The 19,055-nt window shown below is 36.0% G+C and overlaps 1 protein-coding gene across 2 annotated transcripts in view; it reads left to right on the forward strand.

Annotated features, from left to right (window-relative positions):
- Window positions 1–19,055, forward strand: part of KCND3 (potassium voltage-gated channel subfamily D member 3) — a 344,280-nt gene that overhangs the window by 285,408 nt on the left and 39,817 nt on the right. For both annotated transcript variants that reach the window (XM_087889379.1, XM_034414303.3), the window contains exon 4: window positions 18,933–19,034. In XM_087889379.1, coding sequence (XP_087745505.1) covers window positions 18,933–19,034 — 102 coding nt within the window. The remainder of the gene's footprint in view (window positions 1–18,932; window positions 19,035–19,055) is intronic.

Below are 19,055 nucleotides of genomic sequence, written 5' to 3' on the forward strand. Positions count from 1 at the left end.
ACTTTTTCACAGCAAACACCATGGATATTAAAAGAACCCATTGATTCAATAGGAATATTTTGCCAAAAACCAGCAAAAAATTTCTGAAAATAACAAAATATTTTGCAAAGCGTAGTCATGTGATGGCAGAACACTATGACTAGTTGTAAAGCTGTCCCACCCCCACATGCAGTCATCTGATTATGAAGGGGCAGTGCAACCATTTACAATGACCATTCCATGGTCATTTTAACTTTAAATGGTTGTAAAACAACTGGTCATTAAGCAAGGATTGTCTGTACAACACACCATTATCAATAGTATGCTCATGAACTAAACAGCTCTCCCCCTTATGCTACCAATCATCATTTGCAAAATTTAACATGCGAGTAAACAGGAGTAGACAGACAGACAGACAGGTAAGATGTCCTCAAATTATTTAAAGTTCTGAGAATAAAGTCAGGATTTCACTTGAGCTTGGCAACATTCTTGTGATAGGTCAGGGTTCAAGTCAAATATGACACTGATAGTTTCAAATGGTCCTGAAAGAATTTGATTTTCATAAAGCATATTTGTCAGATCTTATTGTGGTAAGAATATGATGCTATTGGACTATCTGTACTACTCTAGATAGAGTGAATAATGTATTGCACAGAGAGAAAACTAACCCAACATTAAAATATGAAAGTTGTTTCAAAATCTAGATATCAATTTGATATTAATTCATGTGTAGAAGAAATCATGTTTGACTAAATCAAATATCTAACTGAATGAGAAGCTTTGCAGTATATCTGAAAGGGATTCTGTGGATTTTAAAAGTGACTAAATCTAGTCCAGTTTAGCTACAGAATCTGCCTTTTTAATCATCTTGTATATCTGTACTTATTGAGTTCCAAATTCCGGTTATTGTTCTATAAATAGATTGGAAATTATGTTCTCCTGTGTTGAAGAAGATAAAATGATACACTGAATTTGCAATGATGATCAGTTGCTTTACCAGCCAAGGGCAAATAAGATTAAAAAGGAATTCCATATAAGAAGAGAATGGAATCATGCATCTTCAGAAACTAATGAAGATAGATATGGAATAAAGCGTAGCTCCATACTGTTAGCAATTTTATTAAATTATGGAGGAATATAATGAGTTCTAACCAATTAAATTTCCATGTGCATAATTAATATCTTCCCTCAGCTCTTCAAAGCTTTGATACAGAAGTTTTACATGAATCTTTTTTCTTTTCTAAATGAATTAAACTCTATGGCTTGTCCTTTATCCCCACACTATCATTACAGGTACAAATAAACTGCACATGTTCTCAGTTAGCTACAATGTTATCTCTTTGTTACATGGTAAAGTGGTTTAACAGATACTGAATGGCATGCACATGAACAAATGTGTCCAGTGTTACCATTTTTACTTATGCTCAGATGAACATAGATTCTCGATTACTTTTATATGAGCAGTCATGCATTCCTCATTTTTTTCTACAAAAAGAATTGACTCAGTGATTCTTCTTGTGTCATATGAACATTTCTTAGAATTCTCTTCTACTCTGCTTTCTAAGACTAAGACAACATGATCTTTGTAATTGACAGTGACAAATAAAACATGGAAAAAGTTTACACACTACTATTCTCATAGGCAAATTAGGCACTGTCTTTTACACAGAATCAAAAACAGTATGCCTTTGGTCTCTTCACTTCTCTTTGAGAACAAAATGGAAGCTTGTCAACTATTCACTGAGTTGCTATACATCTCATTATAGCCTGCAACTTTTCTGGCTGGTTTGTCCTATATCTTAGTAGCTGACATGTTATCAGTGTCTTATCATAACAGGGAGGGGAGCAGGGGGAGTAATCAAGAAACCTCATTTACTTTCTTAATCCCTTTCAGGGTGAAAATTGTTTTTCAAACTATTTTAGATGAGAATCTCACAGAAATTGTAGTAAAAACCCTAAAATAAGCTTATTACAATTGTTAATCTACATTCATTTGCAAAAATAGGAAAGGCAGGCAAGGAAGGAAGGGAGGGAGGGAGGGAGGGAGGGAGGGAGGAAGGAAGGAAGGAAAGAAGGAAGGAAAGAAGGAAGGAAGGAAGGAAGGAAGGAAGGAAGGAAGGAAGGAAGGAAGGAAGGAAGGAAGGAAGCTTTTAGTAACACATACACTAAATGGAAACTACTGCTTTACCATGCAAAATGTGGTTACATATATTCTATGATAGTTGCAGAAGACAGCACTGCAAATGTAAATGCCAATGATGGGACTAATATTATTTACCGAAAAGCCAATGTTAAGAGAAACATTTCTATTTATTATAGTTAACTTGTCTTTATTACTAACTTTAGCTAGTTTTGTTTTATAATGAAGTGGGTCCAGGTATACTTCAATTGTTCTTAGTACATTTAGAAATATTAACTTAAAAATTGAGTGGGTAGAAATATTTCACCAAAATATATTGAACAAGATCCAATCTAAGTTAGCTGCACTTTGTTCTGACTGGTACTAATGTAATGAAACATAACTACCTTTTCCCATTGAAATCAACAGTTCAACTAAAGCTGTTTACCCCTAGTCTGTTTTCTCTTCCAATATAAATCAAGCATATAATATCAGTCAAGAATTATGTATGCAGAAATTCTCTGAAAACTGGTTAGTAAAGTTAAACCTTCACTGAAATGTCCTTTGATGTTGTTCTGCATAGTGAAGCAGTGTTGTTTCCAGGCATCACAGCAGAGCTATTGAACTGCATAAAACCTATTATTTCTGCTGGTATAGTAAATGCGTTCGTTATGTCTATTGCTTTTTCATGTCACAACATCTAAAGGTAGGTGGGAATGGCCTTGTCTCCTGCTGTCACTTTTAACAGCCTGATCAATTAGGGCAGGACCTAGGTTTATTTCTCTGACCATTAAGCCACTGGGGGCTCTTCCCACTCTTGTGTGATCGTTCTTTAGACAGAATATCTTCCCCTCATCCTTCAAACTCATTCCCACATACAATTACACCTTGGAACATTACACAGAGAGGTGCTGCCTAGGGAAGTCAGAAAAGAGGGAGAGTAGCCCACAGCTGCATAGTAGATAGCTTGGTGGAACCTTCCCTATGTTATTGGGGTGTAAAGATAACAGCAAATGTAGGGCTTGCAAGATTCTGTTAATATAATTTTACAATAAAATCGAATTAGTTTAACTGGCTGGGTTTCCTGATTGGTCTACTTGTCTTGCAAGTCTGATAGTTCATTCTCCTGCTGTCACCTTTATAGGCCAATAGAGATATCCCTCCTGAGCCTTTTACTCCACCCACTATGCACTATGCTCTTTATCTGACTGTTCCCTAGATGGCATCCTTCTCCCAGTCTCCCAGTCTCCCACTCCCACATTCTATTATATAGCACCACCTTACTCCAATAATTAGTGTCAAGGAAATTCAACAAAGGAAGCAGGCAGCATTTCATATAGTTTCATGTTCCTGCAGTATTCTTGTATATTAATAGAGACCTCTGCTGATTAAAATAGATAATATTGGAATATTATTTGTCAGATGTAAATGCCTTATTCTCCAATGTGTAAATAATGTATATATGGAACATCAGAGGTTAACTTATTCTTTGGACTTTAATGTATTCATAACTTACCACTCCCATTCCTAGCTCCACCCCTTGTATATATAAGGAGCCACCCTCACCATTCTCGTTGCTTCTACCTTGAATATTCAGTGAATATAGAATGCCTATCATAATTAAAAAGAAATATATTTAAAGCTCTAACTCCTATTATCTTTATTGAGTCTGATCCTGAAAATATTGCAACAATCTGGTAGCAGAGGATGGTTAATTGACTCAATAAGTAATTAAAAATGTCCAAGAAAGATAGGCCCAACACCAGGGCCTACAGCAAAGAAATAGAAACTGATCAAGAGATGATCAACGAATCCACCAATGCGATTTCGAGAGAATCCGAAGAATACACCACTGAAGAAGAAGAACTAATGAATGAAAATAATGACCAGAAAGAAATCGAAATAGAAAATAACGAACTCAGGTCAGAGATATTAAAGATACTAAAAAGCCAAAAGAATGATGAAAGTCTCATCGCGGACCTCCAGGAGATGCTGAAGAACAGCGGAGCAGCGAGAGAGAAAAACGTCATTAAAGAAAAACCCAAAGATCAAAAAACCGTAAGTGAGATGACTACTGAGAAAATAGTTGTTAAAAAGAAAAGATGTGATCCCGCGCGAAATTTTGAATGGCAGCCATCTTGGTTTCAACGAACTTCAAAAGAGAATGGAGCAGAGCCAATCAAAACGCTCAGTTCAAAATTTCTGGCGCGAAAAACACTATCAGACGAAGAAAGTGAGAAAGAAGTCTCAAACTCTTCAGATGATCCAAAATCAGAAAGTGAAGACGATTTAACAAAATCTCAAGTAAAATCAGCAATGAAAACACTTTTTGCTGCTTTTGGGCCAAGACTGAAAATTACCAAGACATCTACGAAGAAGCAAGAAATCAAACCGGCGACTCAAGACCTGCACGCTCCCATCCTGACTTCGAAAGCGACGACGCCCGAGCCCAGAGAGCCATGCCGATTTCGCCCTACACCACAGACAAGATCGAATACCAACGCACACAAAAAGAAGAAAAGAACCGTCGCCACCACCAGAACCCCAAAAACCGAGCCAGAGACCGACTCATCTGAGGAGGAGCGGATCGAGAGAGCTGAAAGGGAGAGAACCTTCCACGACGCCACCAAAGAAGAAATGAGCAACGCGCATGTGCGAAACTACGTAGACGACCCAGAAGGACTTGAACTGGCCAGAGAACCGCGCAGACTCATTGCAAGCATCCCAATGCCGTTCTGTAATTTCCTGCACTTGAGAGATCACGGACTGCCCCAGGTTGTAAGTAATGGACAGAATAATGTAGGTAACTTACCCAGTGACTTCCCAAAACTTAGAATTGATGGCATTAATTTACAAGAGTGGTATCAACAGCTTCAGGTTATTTTCATGAAAGAAAATTTACTATTCTTTATAACTAGCCCTCCAAGAAGACCTTGGACTTTAAAAATAGATTGTTTACATCATAGAGCATTTTTCATAATAATATCTAGCGTGTCTCCTGCAATGTATCATAGCATCAAACCAAACCTAACTGTATCAGAAATAATTCAATGCATGTTTAATCTATTTCACAGCGATAGCGTAGCTACAACCACAAGAATGTCTAAGGATTTCTTTTCCTCTAGAGTAAAACCAGGGGTTTCTATAAGTGAGCATTTGATAAATCTAAACAAAATAAGAGCTGAGCTACAATTGAGGGGGGAAGTGATTTCAGATCAAACAATGAAAAGTGTTATTATCAATTCACTTGATCCATCATGGGATAGCTTTATGTCACACTTAGATACCATTAATTTGGGATATTTATCCATAGAAAGTCTATCTAACAAATTGATAGCAGAAGACAATTCAAGAAAAAATCGATCCAGTAACCAAACAGACCACAAACCTTTTAGGAAAGTAGTCTTTCAAGATAAACATAATGAGGCCTTTAGATGCTACAATTGTGGATCCAGGGAACATAGTAGAAGAGACTGTCCCAAAGTCTCAAGAGAGAGACATAGGCCAGAATATAGGAGCAAATATAATTACAGACAATCTTCCACAGATAGACACAAATATAGAAGTCCACCAAATTACAAAGAAGGTAGAGGGGGTAGAGAAAATTCAAAAGAGAGGAAATCTGGGTCACTGAATGGGCTAAATAAACAAGACAGCACCAGAACACAGCAGGATGAGAATAACAATTGGCTTATTGATTCTGGTGCAACAAATCACACCACCAACAACAAAAGTATATTATCTTCATTTATAGAAGATAAGTTTGTGATAAAGGTAGCTAATCAAGAAAAGGTTCAAGTACTAGGCAAAGGAAATGTGACCTTGCCTGGTCTAGGGAAAATAGAGGGGGTATTATTAATCCCAGAAATACCTCACAACATACTAAGTGCCATAAAATTAAGCAGAGAATCTGATATCAATATAGTTTTCTCAAAAGGGAAAGCAACTATAGAAAAGAACAAAACAAATGTAGGTACTGTAATGATAAAAGGAGGTCTACCCTATCTGATAACTAAAGAAAGATGTTTACATAACATTGATTCAAATATGGAAGATTGTATTGAAGCAGATGATGAAAATGTCAGTAACAGTGACAATGATGAGTGTAGAATAACTCATGATCACAAAAATACATACAAGGAAAAGAAACCAAAAATAGGTAAACCAATTCATGATGAGTGTGCTCACATCTTACACAGGAAGTTAGGACATGCAAGCTTTCCTGTAGTACAAAAAATGACTGAACACGCAGAAGGTGTCAAAATAAAAAATTGTGAAAATTATTTGGAATGCTCAGTATGTAAATCCACCAAACTAAAAACCAGTCCCAGACCAAAAAAATCTAACAGATCAACTAACAATATTTTTGATTTGGTACATATGGACTTAGTTGGTCCATTAAGTCCCTCAATTACCTATAGAAAACGTTACTTCCTAACAATAGTGGATGACTACAGCCGATATGGTTTTGTTTACACATTAAAGCACAAGGATGAAACATTTCAGAAATTTAAGGAATTCTACAAACGTATAGAAACACAACATAATATCAGAATAAAGCAAATTATGACAGATAGGGGATGTGAGTTCATGTCTAAAGAATTCTCCCAATGGTTAAAGGATAGAGGAATGTTACATTTCACGTCCAATCCTTTTTCTGCATTTCAAAATGGAGTTGCAGAGAGGAAAAATTCCACACTACAAACCATGATTAGGTGCACATTAGAGGATGCTGGTTTAGGCAAACAATTTTGGTCAGAGGCATTACATTATTCGAATTACACTCAAAATAGAACCTGGTCCAGTATTGTGAATAAGACACCATATGAGGTGATGTACAATAGAAAACCCAAATTATCACACATGCACATATTTGGAGTCACTGCAGACGTACACATACCTAAACAATTGAGAAGAAAGGGAGAAAACGTATCCAGGAGATTAAGATTCATGGGATACGAAACTGGAACCAAAGGGTACAGATTTATTGATAGTAATAACAAATTTATAGTATCCAGAACAGCTGTGTTCCATGAACAGGCCAATTGGTCAAAATTGCACCTTAATGAAATATTTCCTAATAAATGTAAAGATACGATATCTTGCGAGGAAGGAACAACAGAAAATCAAAATATTAACAAAAGTAAGAACAAAACCAAAACTTGGACTAATAGTCAGCATAAAATAAAGACAGACACATTAACAAAAAAGGAAGCTAGATATTTGCATGATAACCATAGCAAGCCTGAAAGAACTATTAGAAACAATAGAAACCAAATACCAAATAAATACAAAGATTACATAATGCATATGAATGGAGAACAAATAACACCTAATACATATGAAGAAGTATTGAAACTTCCACATGAAGAAAGAGAAAAATGGGAACTAGCTATGGAAAAAGAGATGGAAAGTTTACAAGGATTAAATGTATTCACACCTGCGATCGCACCTAAGGATAAAACAATTATAGGTACCAGGTGGATTTATAAAATTAAGAACTTAGAAGGAGGCAATACCTTATACAAGGCTAGACTAGTTGCACAAGGCTATGCACAAAAATATCCAGAAGACTATACTGATACATATTCACCCACAGTGAGAACAGAGAGTGTCAAAACAGCCCTTGTAGTAGCATCTGCACTCAATCTGGACGTATTCCAATATGACATACAGACCGCATACTTACATGCAAAATTAGATAAGGAAATATATGTAAGAGCACCACACAGTCAATACACTAATAAGAACGAAATTTGGTTATTAAATAAGAGTCTGTACGGATTAAAGCAATCCGGCAAAAGATGGTACGATTGCTTGGTAAAAGTACTTAAGACCATGGATTTCAACGCCACCACTGCTGATAATTGTTTCTTTGTAAAAAAGAGTAATGATCATATTGAATTTGTATTAATTTACGTGGACGATATTTTATACATTGGAAAGCATAAAGAGAGCAGGGAAATCTTTGTAAATAAGTTAAATGAACACTTCTCACTGAAATCTCTGGGTAAAGTGAATAAATACCTTGGTGTGCAAATTAACAAAACTAAAAGGGGATTCAAACTTACACAGAAAGATAAAATCATCGAACTCCTAAACAAATGTAACTTAAATAATGCCAAAACCTGTGACACCCCTATGCAAACTGATTTTCTTAGAAACACTGATGAATCTTCCCCTGAGTTTAAAGACAACACATTTTACAGATCAGTTATAGGTTCACTCCTTTATATATCTAATTGGACTAGGCCAGATATTGCATTACCTCTCAATCTATTGTCAAGATATGTTAGTAAACCAACCTTGTATCATTGGGAAGCTGTCAAAAGAATTCTAAGATATCTGAAGGGTACATTAGATTTTTGTTTAATGCTGGAACCCAATAATGACAGAGAACCAAAAATTACTTGTTATGCTGATGCAGATTGGGCTGGTGATACATCATGCAGAAAGAGTACTTCTGGTTATGTTTTTCTATTGAATGATTGTCCAGTTTACTGGTATACTGGTAAACAAGAACTAGTAGCCACTTCTACTACAGAAGCGGAATATGTTTGTTTGTCCAAGGCTGCAAATAACCTTGTATGGTTCAATGATCTGATCACTGATGTTTGGAAGAAACCCACTTTACCATTTATTATGCATGAAGACAATAAAGCGGCCATTGAAATATCCAGATCCGATGCAATTGGACAAAGGTCCAGGCATATTGATATAAAGTTTAAGCATGTGAGACAACTGTCTCAAGACGGATTCATTAAAGCAATACATTGCGATACTTCTGAACAATTAGCTGACATATTAACAAAACCCTTACCTTCTAAACAACACAAATATTTAACTTCTAAATTATATGTATTATATTGTCCTGAATCAGAATGTAATTGGTGTTGTGTAACGAACCGGCATTTAGAGGGGGATTTGTCAGATGTAAATGCCTTATTCTCCAATGTGTAAATAATGTATATATGGAACATCAGAGGTTAACTTATTCTTTGGACTTTAATGTATTCATAACTTACCACTCCCATTCCTAGCTCCACCCCTTGTATATATAAGGAGCCACCCTCACCATTCTCGTTGCTTCTACCTTGAATATTCAGTGAATATAGAATGCCTATCATAATTAAAAAGAAATATATTTAAAGCTCTAACTCCTATTATCTTTATTGAGTCTGATCCTGAAAATATTGCAACATTATTAACACCATGATTAACTCATTTAGATACCTCTGGATTCAGAAGAGGCAACATAACTGCAAAGTGCTATATCTATTGACAAGATCCATGCTAACATATGTTAGCTCTCAAATATATATAGACATAGACATAGGCATACACATAGACCTACACATACAGATACACATACAGACAAGAGAGAGAGATGATACAGAGATAGATGATGCAGAGAGAGAGAGATGATGCAGAGTGAGAGGCGATACAGAGAAAGATGAGAGAGAGAGATGAGAGAGAGATGATACAGAGAGAGAGACGATACAGAGAGAGATGAGAGAGAGAGATGAGAGAGAGATGATACAGAGAGAGAGATGATACAGAGAGAGATGAGAGAGAGAGATGAGAGAGATGATACAGAGAGAGAGATGAGAGAGATGATACAGAGAGAGAGAGAGAGAGATGATACAGAGAGAGAGATGAGAGAGAGATGATACAGAAAGAGAGAGAGAGAGAGAGAGAGAGAGAGAGAGAGAGAGAGAGAGAGAGAGAATTCATGGTTAATATACAGTTAAGGCTGGATGTCTGTTATTGATTTAAGCCATGGAGTTGTGATGGAGAAATAGATGAATGAATGAAAGAGCACAGCATTTTTAAAACTGTACAGGAACCAGTCCACCAGAAAAACAATTGCCATATTGTTGCTCTAGGCATGTTTGACAAGCCAGATTCTGAATTGGAGAAACAGGATTTGAGAGCTTTTAATCTTATAGGAGCCAGTGAGCTCTTAAAAAAAATAGGGCATATTGGCATATTCAGTTTGAAAGAGATCTCAACCACCTGCTGTAGAGGCCCCTGAGCAGACTGAGTTGCCTGGCTTAGGACCTGTCCAGCAAAACATCTTTAGCCCTCGCAAATGCCAAGGTTCCAGTAAACAGGACAAAGATCTTCAATGAGGCTCCTTGAAAGACAGATAGATTGGTACCTTTAGTTCTAATTCCTGGCTCTTGGACTTCTCTGTACTAAACTTTCGATTCTGAAATTGAATATATTTTTTTCCTGAACCCTTGTATTCCTGCAATGTGATTTTTTTTTGTTTTTTGTTTTTGTCTAAGACTGGCCTCTTGACCTATAAGTGCTGGCACAGAACAAATGCAAATGAAGCACATGGCATTGATTACTAACATGCATGATAGAAAAAGGGGAACACTTGTCTTTCCAATGTAATATGTGATGAACAGACACTGCGAAATGTCACTGCAAAATATTTTGTATTTTTGAGATACCTACTAGGTCTTAGGCCAATTGTTTTTTATAGAGTAATCCAGGAAGAATAGTTTGTTGCAGGTGATAACCTCTTCTACTTGTCTAAAACAGGTGAATGTACATAGATAATGCCCACATAAAACTGGGTCTATTACAAATAAATTTCAAGCAACTTGTAAGCAAGGAATACAATGCAGTGCTGAACAGAGCAGATGTGACTACTGCAGATATTTGGAATATTAATTACCGAAAGAAAAACACTGAAGCAGCTGTTAAATATGTAGAGTATTGGGTTTTGCCAAGAGCATGAAATCAAATTCTATAGATTAGTGCATGGTAATAAAAATGGCCTGCCTGGGAATTAGCATCAAACACATATGACAAAATTGATTCTCCTTCTGTAACAGCTATGAAGAAGGTGTCTAATGCTTAGGCCAATGTAAAATAGCATTACTGAGTTCCGTTTTGAAGCCAAGAATGGTATTAGAACATTTTGGTAAATGCAAATTGAATCTTATCAGCGTAGAACTTACATGTTTATTTTTTAAAAAATTAGTATTGCTATAACTGGGGTTCCCTACCAGTTATGAATAGAATCCAGGATTCCTTTTCAAAATTCCTTTTCAAAATTCTCAGTGGGGACATCAGGAGAACAAGAACAAGATCTTCTTCATTTGTGAGGATGGGATGCTGACTATTTTGTACAAAAATCTGCATCAGCATGTTTGCTAAGGAATTCTTCTTTTTTTATTGCATTTTCACCTGATCATTCATGGAAGCAAAAAAAAAAAGAGAGAGAGAGAGAGAGAGAGAGAGAGAAAGAATTCCCACTACCACGTATGCAAGTATACAAGTGAGGAGTTTATAAAATTCAAGATCCCTTCTTAGCTGCAAACTAAGGAACTCTCTCCTGCCCTCATCATAATTTTTAAAAGCAGAAACATCCTTTCCTTGCTTTGCGAGGAATAAATATTTTTCAAACTACGGGGTAGGCTTGGTGTTTTATTTAACAATTCAGAGTTACCTTCATGAGTGGGGACCACAGAAAAACTATATTTGTTCAAAAGTAAAGTAAACACAATGGGACATATTTTACTTCCCATATATGCAATATCTTCTCCCGTTTTCACATGAAATCTTAAATTTGGTAGCAGGTTTCAGTAGCACTAAGAGAACTGGAAAAGTACATTTAATTCTGGTGCCTCAGGTTAGGTACCTCTATCTTAGTACCTATAGATACAGTTTAAATATACAATTTAGATCTATGGTGTTACTCATTACACTCATTTTTCAGGTCATGGTGAGTAGTTATTTTCTTGAATGACAGATTTGCAGCAGATAAACAATATGTTAATTGATTGGCTGCATGTGCACTGCAGAAAACCAATTCTTCCTAAATATTTCATGGCACTAATTCTTAATAGCTAGCATTATAGAGAGCGCCATCTCTATTTCTGGACATAGGTTTTCTTGACACAGATGTTTTTCCTCCTGCTATCCCTATAATGAATACTTCCCTTGTGTATGAGTGCACATACGATGTCAGTATGGAAATGATAAGGAGGGTTGCTAGGAAACTACAGCTTGTTGACATGAACCTTACCACATTTGGAAAGTAATTCATACAGAATTTTAAAATGACAGGTTTTCCAGACATTTGAACAGTCAAGTATGACTTGCTTAGTCTCTGCTGAAAATTTGAAACACATCATTTTTATTGTTGGCAGTAGTCTCTATTATCATACTGTTCTATATTCTATAAGAATCATAGTGGCACAGTGATTAGAATGCAGTATTGTAGGCTAACTCTGGTCACAGCCAGGAGTTCAGTCCTGACCGGCTCAAGGTTGATTCAATCTTCCATCCTTCCAAGGTCAGTAAAATGAGGACCCAGATTGTTGGGGGCAACATACTGACATTTGTAAATGACTCAGAGAATGCTCTAAGCTTTTATATGGAGTGGTATGTAAATTTAAGTGCTATATTTGTACACCTGATATATGTGCACTTCTAAATTTACTAAAAGCCATTGATAAGCCTTAGCTCAACTGCAGTTCTAACACCCAAGACCCTCTGTGTGCAATATTCCCAATTTATAGCAGATATGGGTAGGCTATATATTTGGCTATATGTTAGCTAACTTCCAGAGTTGGGATCCAGTTATTAGGGTCATGATGTCACCTTTCCCTAGATTGATTTCAGAGTCCTAGTAGTAAAGAGATGTGCTTAAAGAATGAAGGGAAAACAATACAATATACACTTATGTAAAGAAGCTTATTTTAAATGAAACAAACAAGTCAATACACCAAAGAGATGCAACTGTTTCTGCAGTGAGCTTAATTTTACCTTGAGGTATCAGGGGCACAGTCCCAAAAGTAGGGGAAGGAGTTAGTCCTGAAACTGAATCTTCTTTCACTGCAATTGCATTTAATTGAACTATAATATTGATGTTTGTTTTTGAGATTGCACTACCCCAGCAGACTGGATATGCAAGGTCCTAGACTAACAAGTCCTGCTCCAGAAGCAAGTGACCTTTATGGCTAGGAGGGCTTTTGCACAGCTTCAGGTTGTGTGCCTGGATTGGGAGGTTCTGCTTACAATCGTTCATGTTCTACTTTAGTCACTTCCAAATTGGTCTATCATAATGTGTTCTGCATGTGCATGCCTTGAAGAGTATTCAAAAGATACAGCTGGTGCAGAATGCAACAGCATGGGCAATTATGTGTGCTCCTAGGAATGCACATATTACACCTCTGCTCAGGAGTTGCATTGGTTGCCAGTTTGCTTCTGCATCTAAGTCAAGGTGGTGGTTTTAACCTTTAAAGTCCCTCAAGATCTGGTTATGCTATCCCAGGAGGGAACCAGAGACTTGTTTAGATGGCTCCACATTGGGGATGCACTCATTCTTTCTCCGCTAGGGGTTTGTACTTTTTTTTTTTAGTTTTAAATATTTCTTTTTATTTTAAGGTTGCTTTTTATATTTTTAGAACTCTGTTTTCATATATACATTGTTTTTATGTATTGTTCTATGCCACCCAGAGTCACTTCTCATGAGTGGGTAGCTACATAAGTTTGATTAATAAATAAATGAAGAACGCTGTGGTTGGATTGAATTGATGAAATCCTGAAAACATGAGCACAATTAAACAGTTAAAAGGCCAACACCGTATGGATGTGATGGAAGCAAAAATGATTTGCAATAATAGAATGAAGGAAGGATGGAGAAGGCTGTCATATAAACTAGATGTTTATATTTCTGTTTTCCTACCTCATGTGTTTAATTTGTTTTTACTTATTCTTTTCTTACTTACTTTCTACATTTTGTTTAGCAACTACCACAGCTAGTAATAAAAAAATCATTTTCCAACCAATGTCTGTGTTAATTACCATATTTTGTGCATATGACAACAATGCATGTTGGTGTGATAGTAACACTGCTGTAGCTATATGCCAGAACTTTATCTGAATAAGATAGCAGCAACCTGTGATCTTCATAGGATCTTCCCTCTCCTTCTCCCTCCTTCCCTCCCTCTCTCTCTCTCCCTCTCCCTCCCTCCCTCCCTCCCTCTCTCTCTCTCTCACACACACACACACGTTTGCTTAGCAACCATTTTGATTAATGACCTGGTCATTGTAATTTGGTCATTAAACTAGGAATGGATGTTCATTATTTAACCTGAAAATGAATACCCTGATTATTTATGGATGTGCAAGATATCTCATGTGCCATTTCTGCTGCTTTGAAGGATATTTGAATGTACTAAGTATACTAGGACTCAAATGCTCATTCTTGGCTGTCTTATAGGTCTCTTATGCCAGGCAGCATTGTGAAACCAGAAGCAACCAGCTTGTTATAATGTCAATTGTTGGGGGTGGATAGCAGTACAAAAAAACTGAACTCTAGTAGGTGGCCTATAGAAATTAGTTAAAATGCATCCCACATCCTCATTATGCTAACTGCAAATGAACAAAATTACTTTGAACTACAATGATTCTAAAAGAGTCTACATGGTAAGTTTTCAAAGCAGAGTTTTACCGCTAGCAAAGATATAACATACTGATATGCACCATATGGCCTGAGCAAAGATGAAGAGGCAGCAGGATTCTTGAAATGATCAAATGAACACTGTCAGCAGACTAAAATGAGATAGCTTATAAAAAGTTTTCCTCTCTTGTTTTAAACCTTAAAGTTGAAACCACCAGAGTTGGTTAAAAATTTTCTATAAGCCATGGTAAGTTTTTGCTAGGAGGAACAATTATTTTATGTTTTCTATATTGTTTTCTTTGGTTTGTTCTTGTATGGAGAACATTTAATGTTACACCCTCACCTGAAATGGTATAACCTGGCCTTGTACCTTGAGGCCAGAACATCAGTTTGCACTCATAAGAATGGTGGAATATGAATTACAGTTTTGCTTTTATAAACTCTCAGCATCAAGCTTCCATTCAAAAACCTTAAACTGATCATCATTAGAAATATTGTACTTGCATCTACTAGTCAATATGAATAGTATTAAACTGAATTAATAGCTTAATTAATTTTAATAAATTCATGGAAATTTTCAACTTTAATCATTATTCTTTATTATGTGAAATATTGTGTGAGAATGTAGCATTGTTTATTTTTTCCCATGAAATATAAACATCTCTAAGCAAAATTAATTATTTGTGGCAAATAATGTATGGTTTTTGTTTCTAGGATTGTTTTAAGTAACAAAGTTTGATTGAATTTGAAACATTCTTTCACAAAATACTGAAATCAAGAAAACATCTGGGTTTAAGACACAAAAGGAATAATCAAACTGTTAAGGGAAGAATCTCAGGAAACATACAATTGAGGAAGAAGAAAGTGTGAGAAAGAAACTCAAGATAACCCTGTCTTGATTTTGCTTGGGGTAAAATGGAATAACTTTCAAGATTCTGTTATTCTACCCCCAAAAATAAAGAGCATTCCAGGAATCCCTGTTGGGTCTGTTTCTTGACCTGGCTTACCTTGATGGTATGACAGAGTCAGAAACTGAGGACTTGATCAGCAGGAGCAAGTAAGTGCAGATTCATAAGACCAGGGCCCAAATTCTTGCACTTTTTTTGTTTTTAATGGGCTGAATTTATTAGTATTATACAGAAAGTTTATTATGTATTGTAGCCTGCCTAGAATTGTGAGAAAAGACAGTGTGCAAATGCTTATAAATAAAATAAAGCTAAGTAAATAAAATGGTTAAAAGATGTTCCAGGCACAGCAAAGTGAAACCCATCTCATTAAAGGACAAATGTCAGTCAAGATGTTTATCAATCATTTTGGCAGATAAAACATTTTGGGATAAAATAGGATGGCTGTTCTTTAAAAGCATCTCTGACATTTAAAGTCTTACTCGGTATTTTGAAGGTTTCCCCTTTTCCTAATAACATTTTGAAATAACCCCTGCTTTCTGCTTATTTGTAGTTCTGAAACATCAGAATCAGTTGTAACCTATGAAATTCTGTTTATAGACATGAAACTGAGAATTCTGTACATGCCCAAGTCCTTCCGGTTTTTGGAAAATGGGAATGGTATTTGCTCTCCTTCAGTCTTCTGGAGTTGTCCAGAATTATCAGAGTCTAACAGCTGTTCCACAAATTTGTCTGTTGGTTTACATTCCAGATTACTGAAGTGACTATCTAATGCATGTACATTAGCTACAGACGAAGGCAAAAGAGGAGTTAAGAAGTTCTGCCTTCTCATATTACCCTTTACCAAGTCAAGATTTCATTCTTGCAAAGAACCTACATGGTCTTGGCCTTTCCTTTTGTCTCTAGGAACCTTTGTTGTTGTTGTTATTATTATAGTTTTCAGGTCTAAAACATTCCCAGCTTTAATTTTGCTGACACAGTTCCTACAGTTTGAGGAAACAGCCTTATATTCTTCTTGGCTTATTCAACTGTCCTTCCATTCCTTATAAATATCTCTTTTTGTCTTCAGCATTTTGTTCATGCTAACCTTTTTAGATTTCTCCAGTTTCTTCTCTTCATATGTTTTGTTCAGATGTGACTCTTATACTCCCTCATTCTATAGGATTTCCCTTCATTCCTGATGCTTCTCTCTTTCAAAAATTCAACCCATAGGATCCAGCCTAACCTCCCTCAGAATTCATTAAAAACTACTATTCCAGGGTCTAATATGCAGAGCTCAGTTTCTCCTTCCCTAAATTCCTGACAGTTCCATAAATTTCTTCTTGACAGTTAGAACAAATAATGGAATGGCTTGCCTTCAAAAGCTGTGGGTGCTCCATCACTGGAGATTTTTAAGAAGAGATGGGTGTGGTCATTCAGCACATTTGAAAATAGGCAGGTATTTGTCTAAAATGGTTTAGGGTCTCCTACTTGAGCAGGGGGTTGATCAGAAGTTCTCCAACTTCTCTTCCTACTCTGTTATTCTATTAAATATTTCAAACTAAAATTTCAATTTCAAAGATCCCAGGATGACTTTCCTTATGATAACAGCTGCCATTACTCCTTCAAACAATTCCTTTGTGCTGGAGAGGATTGGGTCCACAGTAGCAGACTTCCTTCTTCTGTCTTCCATCTTCTGACAAGTGAAGTTGCCAACAAAAGAAAATCTGTTAGACCTCTGACTCTTAGCAGATTTATATTTCCCACAAATGTCAAATCTCCCATTATCCCATTATTGTATGTGTCTCTGAAAGAATGGTCATTTGACACAGAAAGACCTCATCCATCTCCTTTATGTGCTTAGGTGGTCTAAAATAAACTCCCCTGGTGGCATCACTTTTCTTTATTCTTTTATTTTTACCCAAATATTTTTAACACCATTTCCATGTTTTAATTCCTAGATTTCTGTGCAAGTATATATTGTCTTCTTTTATATAGTATAATATGCATACATTTTTCTATTGCACCTGTTTCTTTTACCTACTATGTTTTTAATACTATGTGACAAATGTAAGTGTCATTCTGTCAAGTTTTGTTTTGTCTTCCTGATTTAGGGACCCTAGTTTATGTTTGTGTTTAATTTTCATATTTCCACATTGGTATAGAAACAAGACACCTGAGATTTGATGGGCATACCTGCTAGGTTCATTGTTGTAGTTTTTCCTCTGTGCTACTCTTGTAGTTTGTTGAAGAACAGCCACTGAATATGTTTAGAGTGCCATTGTTATATTTATATCCTAAGTATAGTTTCTTGGAAATAGTTTCCACCAAAGGCAGTTTAATTCAATAGGATTGCAGCATAAATATGCACAATGTCCTCACTCTTTCCCTTATTCAGTTGTAGGTAAGTCAGGATTGTTCCAAATTATTAGTGAAATAGACTTGAGAGATACTGATCCATTTTGAAATTACAAATCATACCCAACACGCAGTGAATTAAGCCCTTCACACAATTTGTTACTTTCATCTCTTTTTGTCTGCAACCAGTGGGCTGATACCATTGTAGGCAGACACCCTTCCTAATTAGCAAATGAGAGAACATTGAAATGCACATTATTCCAGAAAGAGAGACCCAGGGAACACATTAGTAAAGGATAGCAAGAATATGACACTCAAAAATGTACTAGGCATTTGCTGCTCCATCGATAGTGATAGTGAGGAGTCAAGCTTCAGAGGCAGAGCATTCTCTGCGTGTGGCAGAACTCTATGATTTTTTAACTCAGTCACTGAGCAGACATAAAATTGAGGCAGGATTTTTCTTATAGACTTCAGTGTTTAAACCCAAGCCTAACCAACAATGAATAGAAATAATAAATAGTAGCAATTATTAACTTTCGTTAAGAGTAAAAATAGTAAAAATGCTGATGCTTAGCTTTGGTTGCATGCTTTATCAGTAGAAAGAAAAGTACGTAGCTCAATAATGATGGATTTGTTTTTTTAAATATTTGCTGTAATATATAGGAATAAAAAAAGAATGAAATAAAATAAAAATAAGAGTAAATGGGGTGAAAGAAAATCATAAAAATGAAATACCTAGCTGCAGAAAATATTTCAGTTTTTAAACACAGCATTAAATCTTGATCATATGGAATAATTGATCAAACCTTTCAATATATTACTACAGATCTAGTTCAGTAACACATATAACTCCTCATTGTCTCCTTTATAAAACAGCATTGAAGTTTGTTTGGGTTTTGGGGGGTTTTTTTGCTATACTTTATCTCAAAGTATAAATTCAATCTTATGTCACTCAAAACATATTCACAGCTCTCAACCATGTTACTCTTCCCAAAATCATTTTTACAGAACTATATGATAAAGAAAAATGCAATAATAGGAGGACAAGCCCATATTATCTCCACTATTTTACACTTCCAGAAGAATCAAATTTTAAATATTCAGATTCAGATATCACCCATTACTATTGAAATTTAACCTGTCTCCTCTTTCTTTCCTTTTGCAGAAAGCCCGGTTAGCCAGGATTCGTGTAGCCAAAACAGGAACTTCCCACGCCTACCTTCACAGTAAGCGCAATGGCCTTCTCAATGAAGCACTGGAGTTGACGGTATGTTGACTGGAATATGAG

The sequence above is a fragment of the Pantherophis guttatus genome, chromosome 3 (assembly GCF_059756535.1).
Source record: "Pantherophis guttatus breed Tessera chromosome 3, ASM5975653v1, whole genome shotgun sequence".
Lineage (NCBI taxonomy): Eukaryota > Metazoa > Chordata > Lepidosauria > Squamata > Colubridae > Pantherophis > Pantherophis guttatus.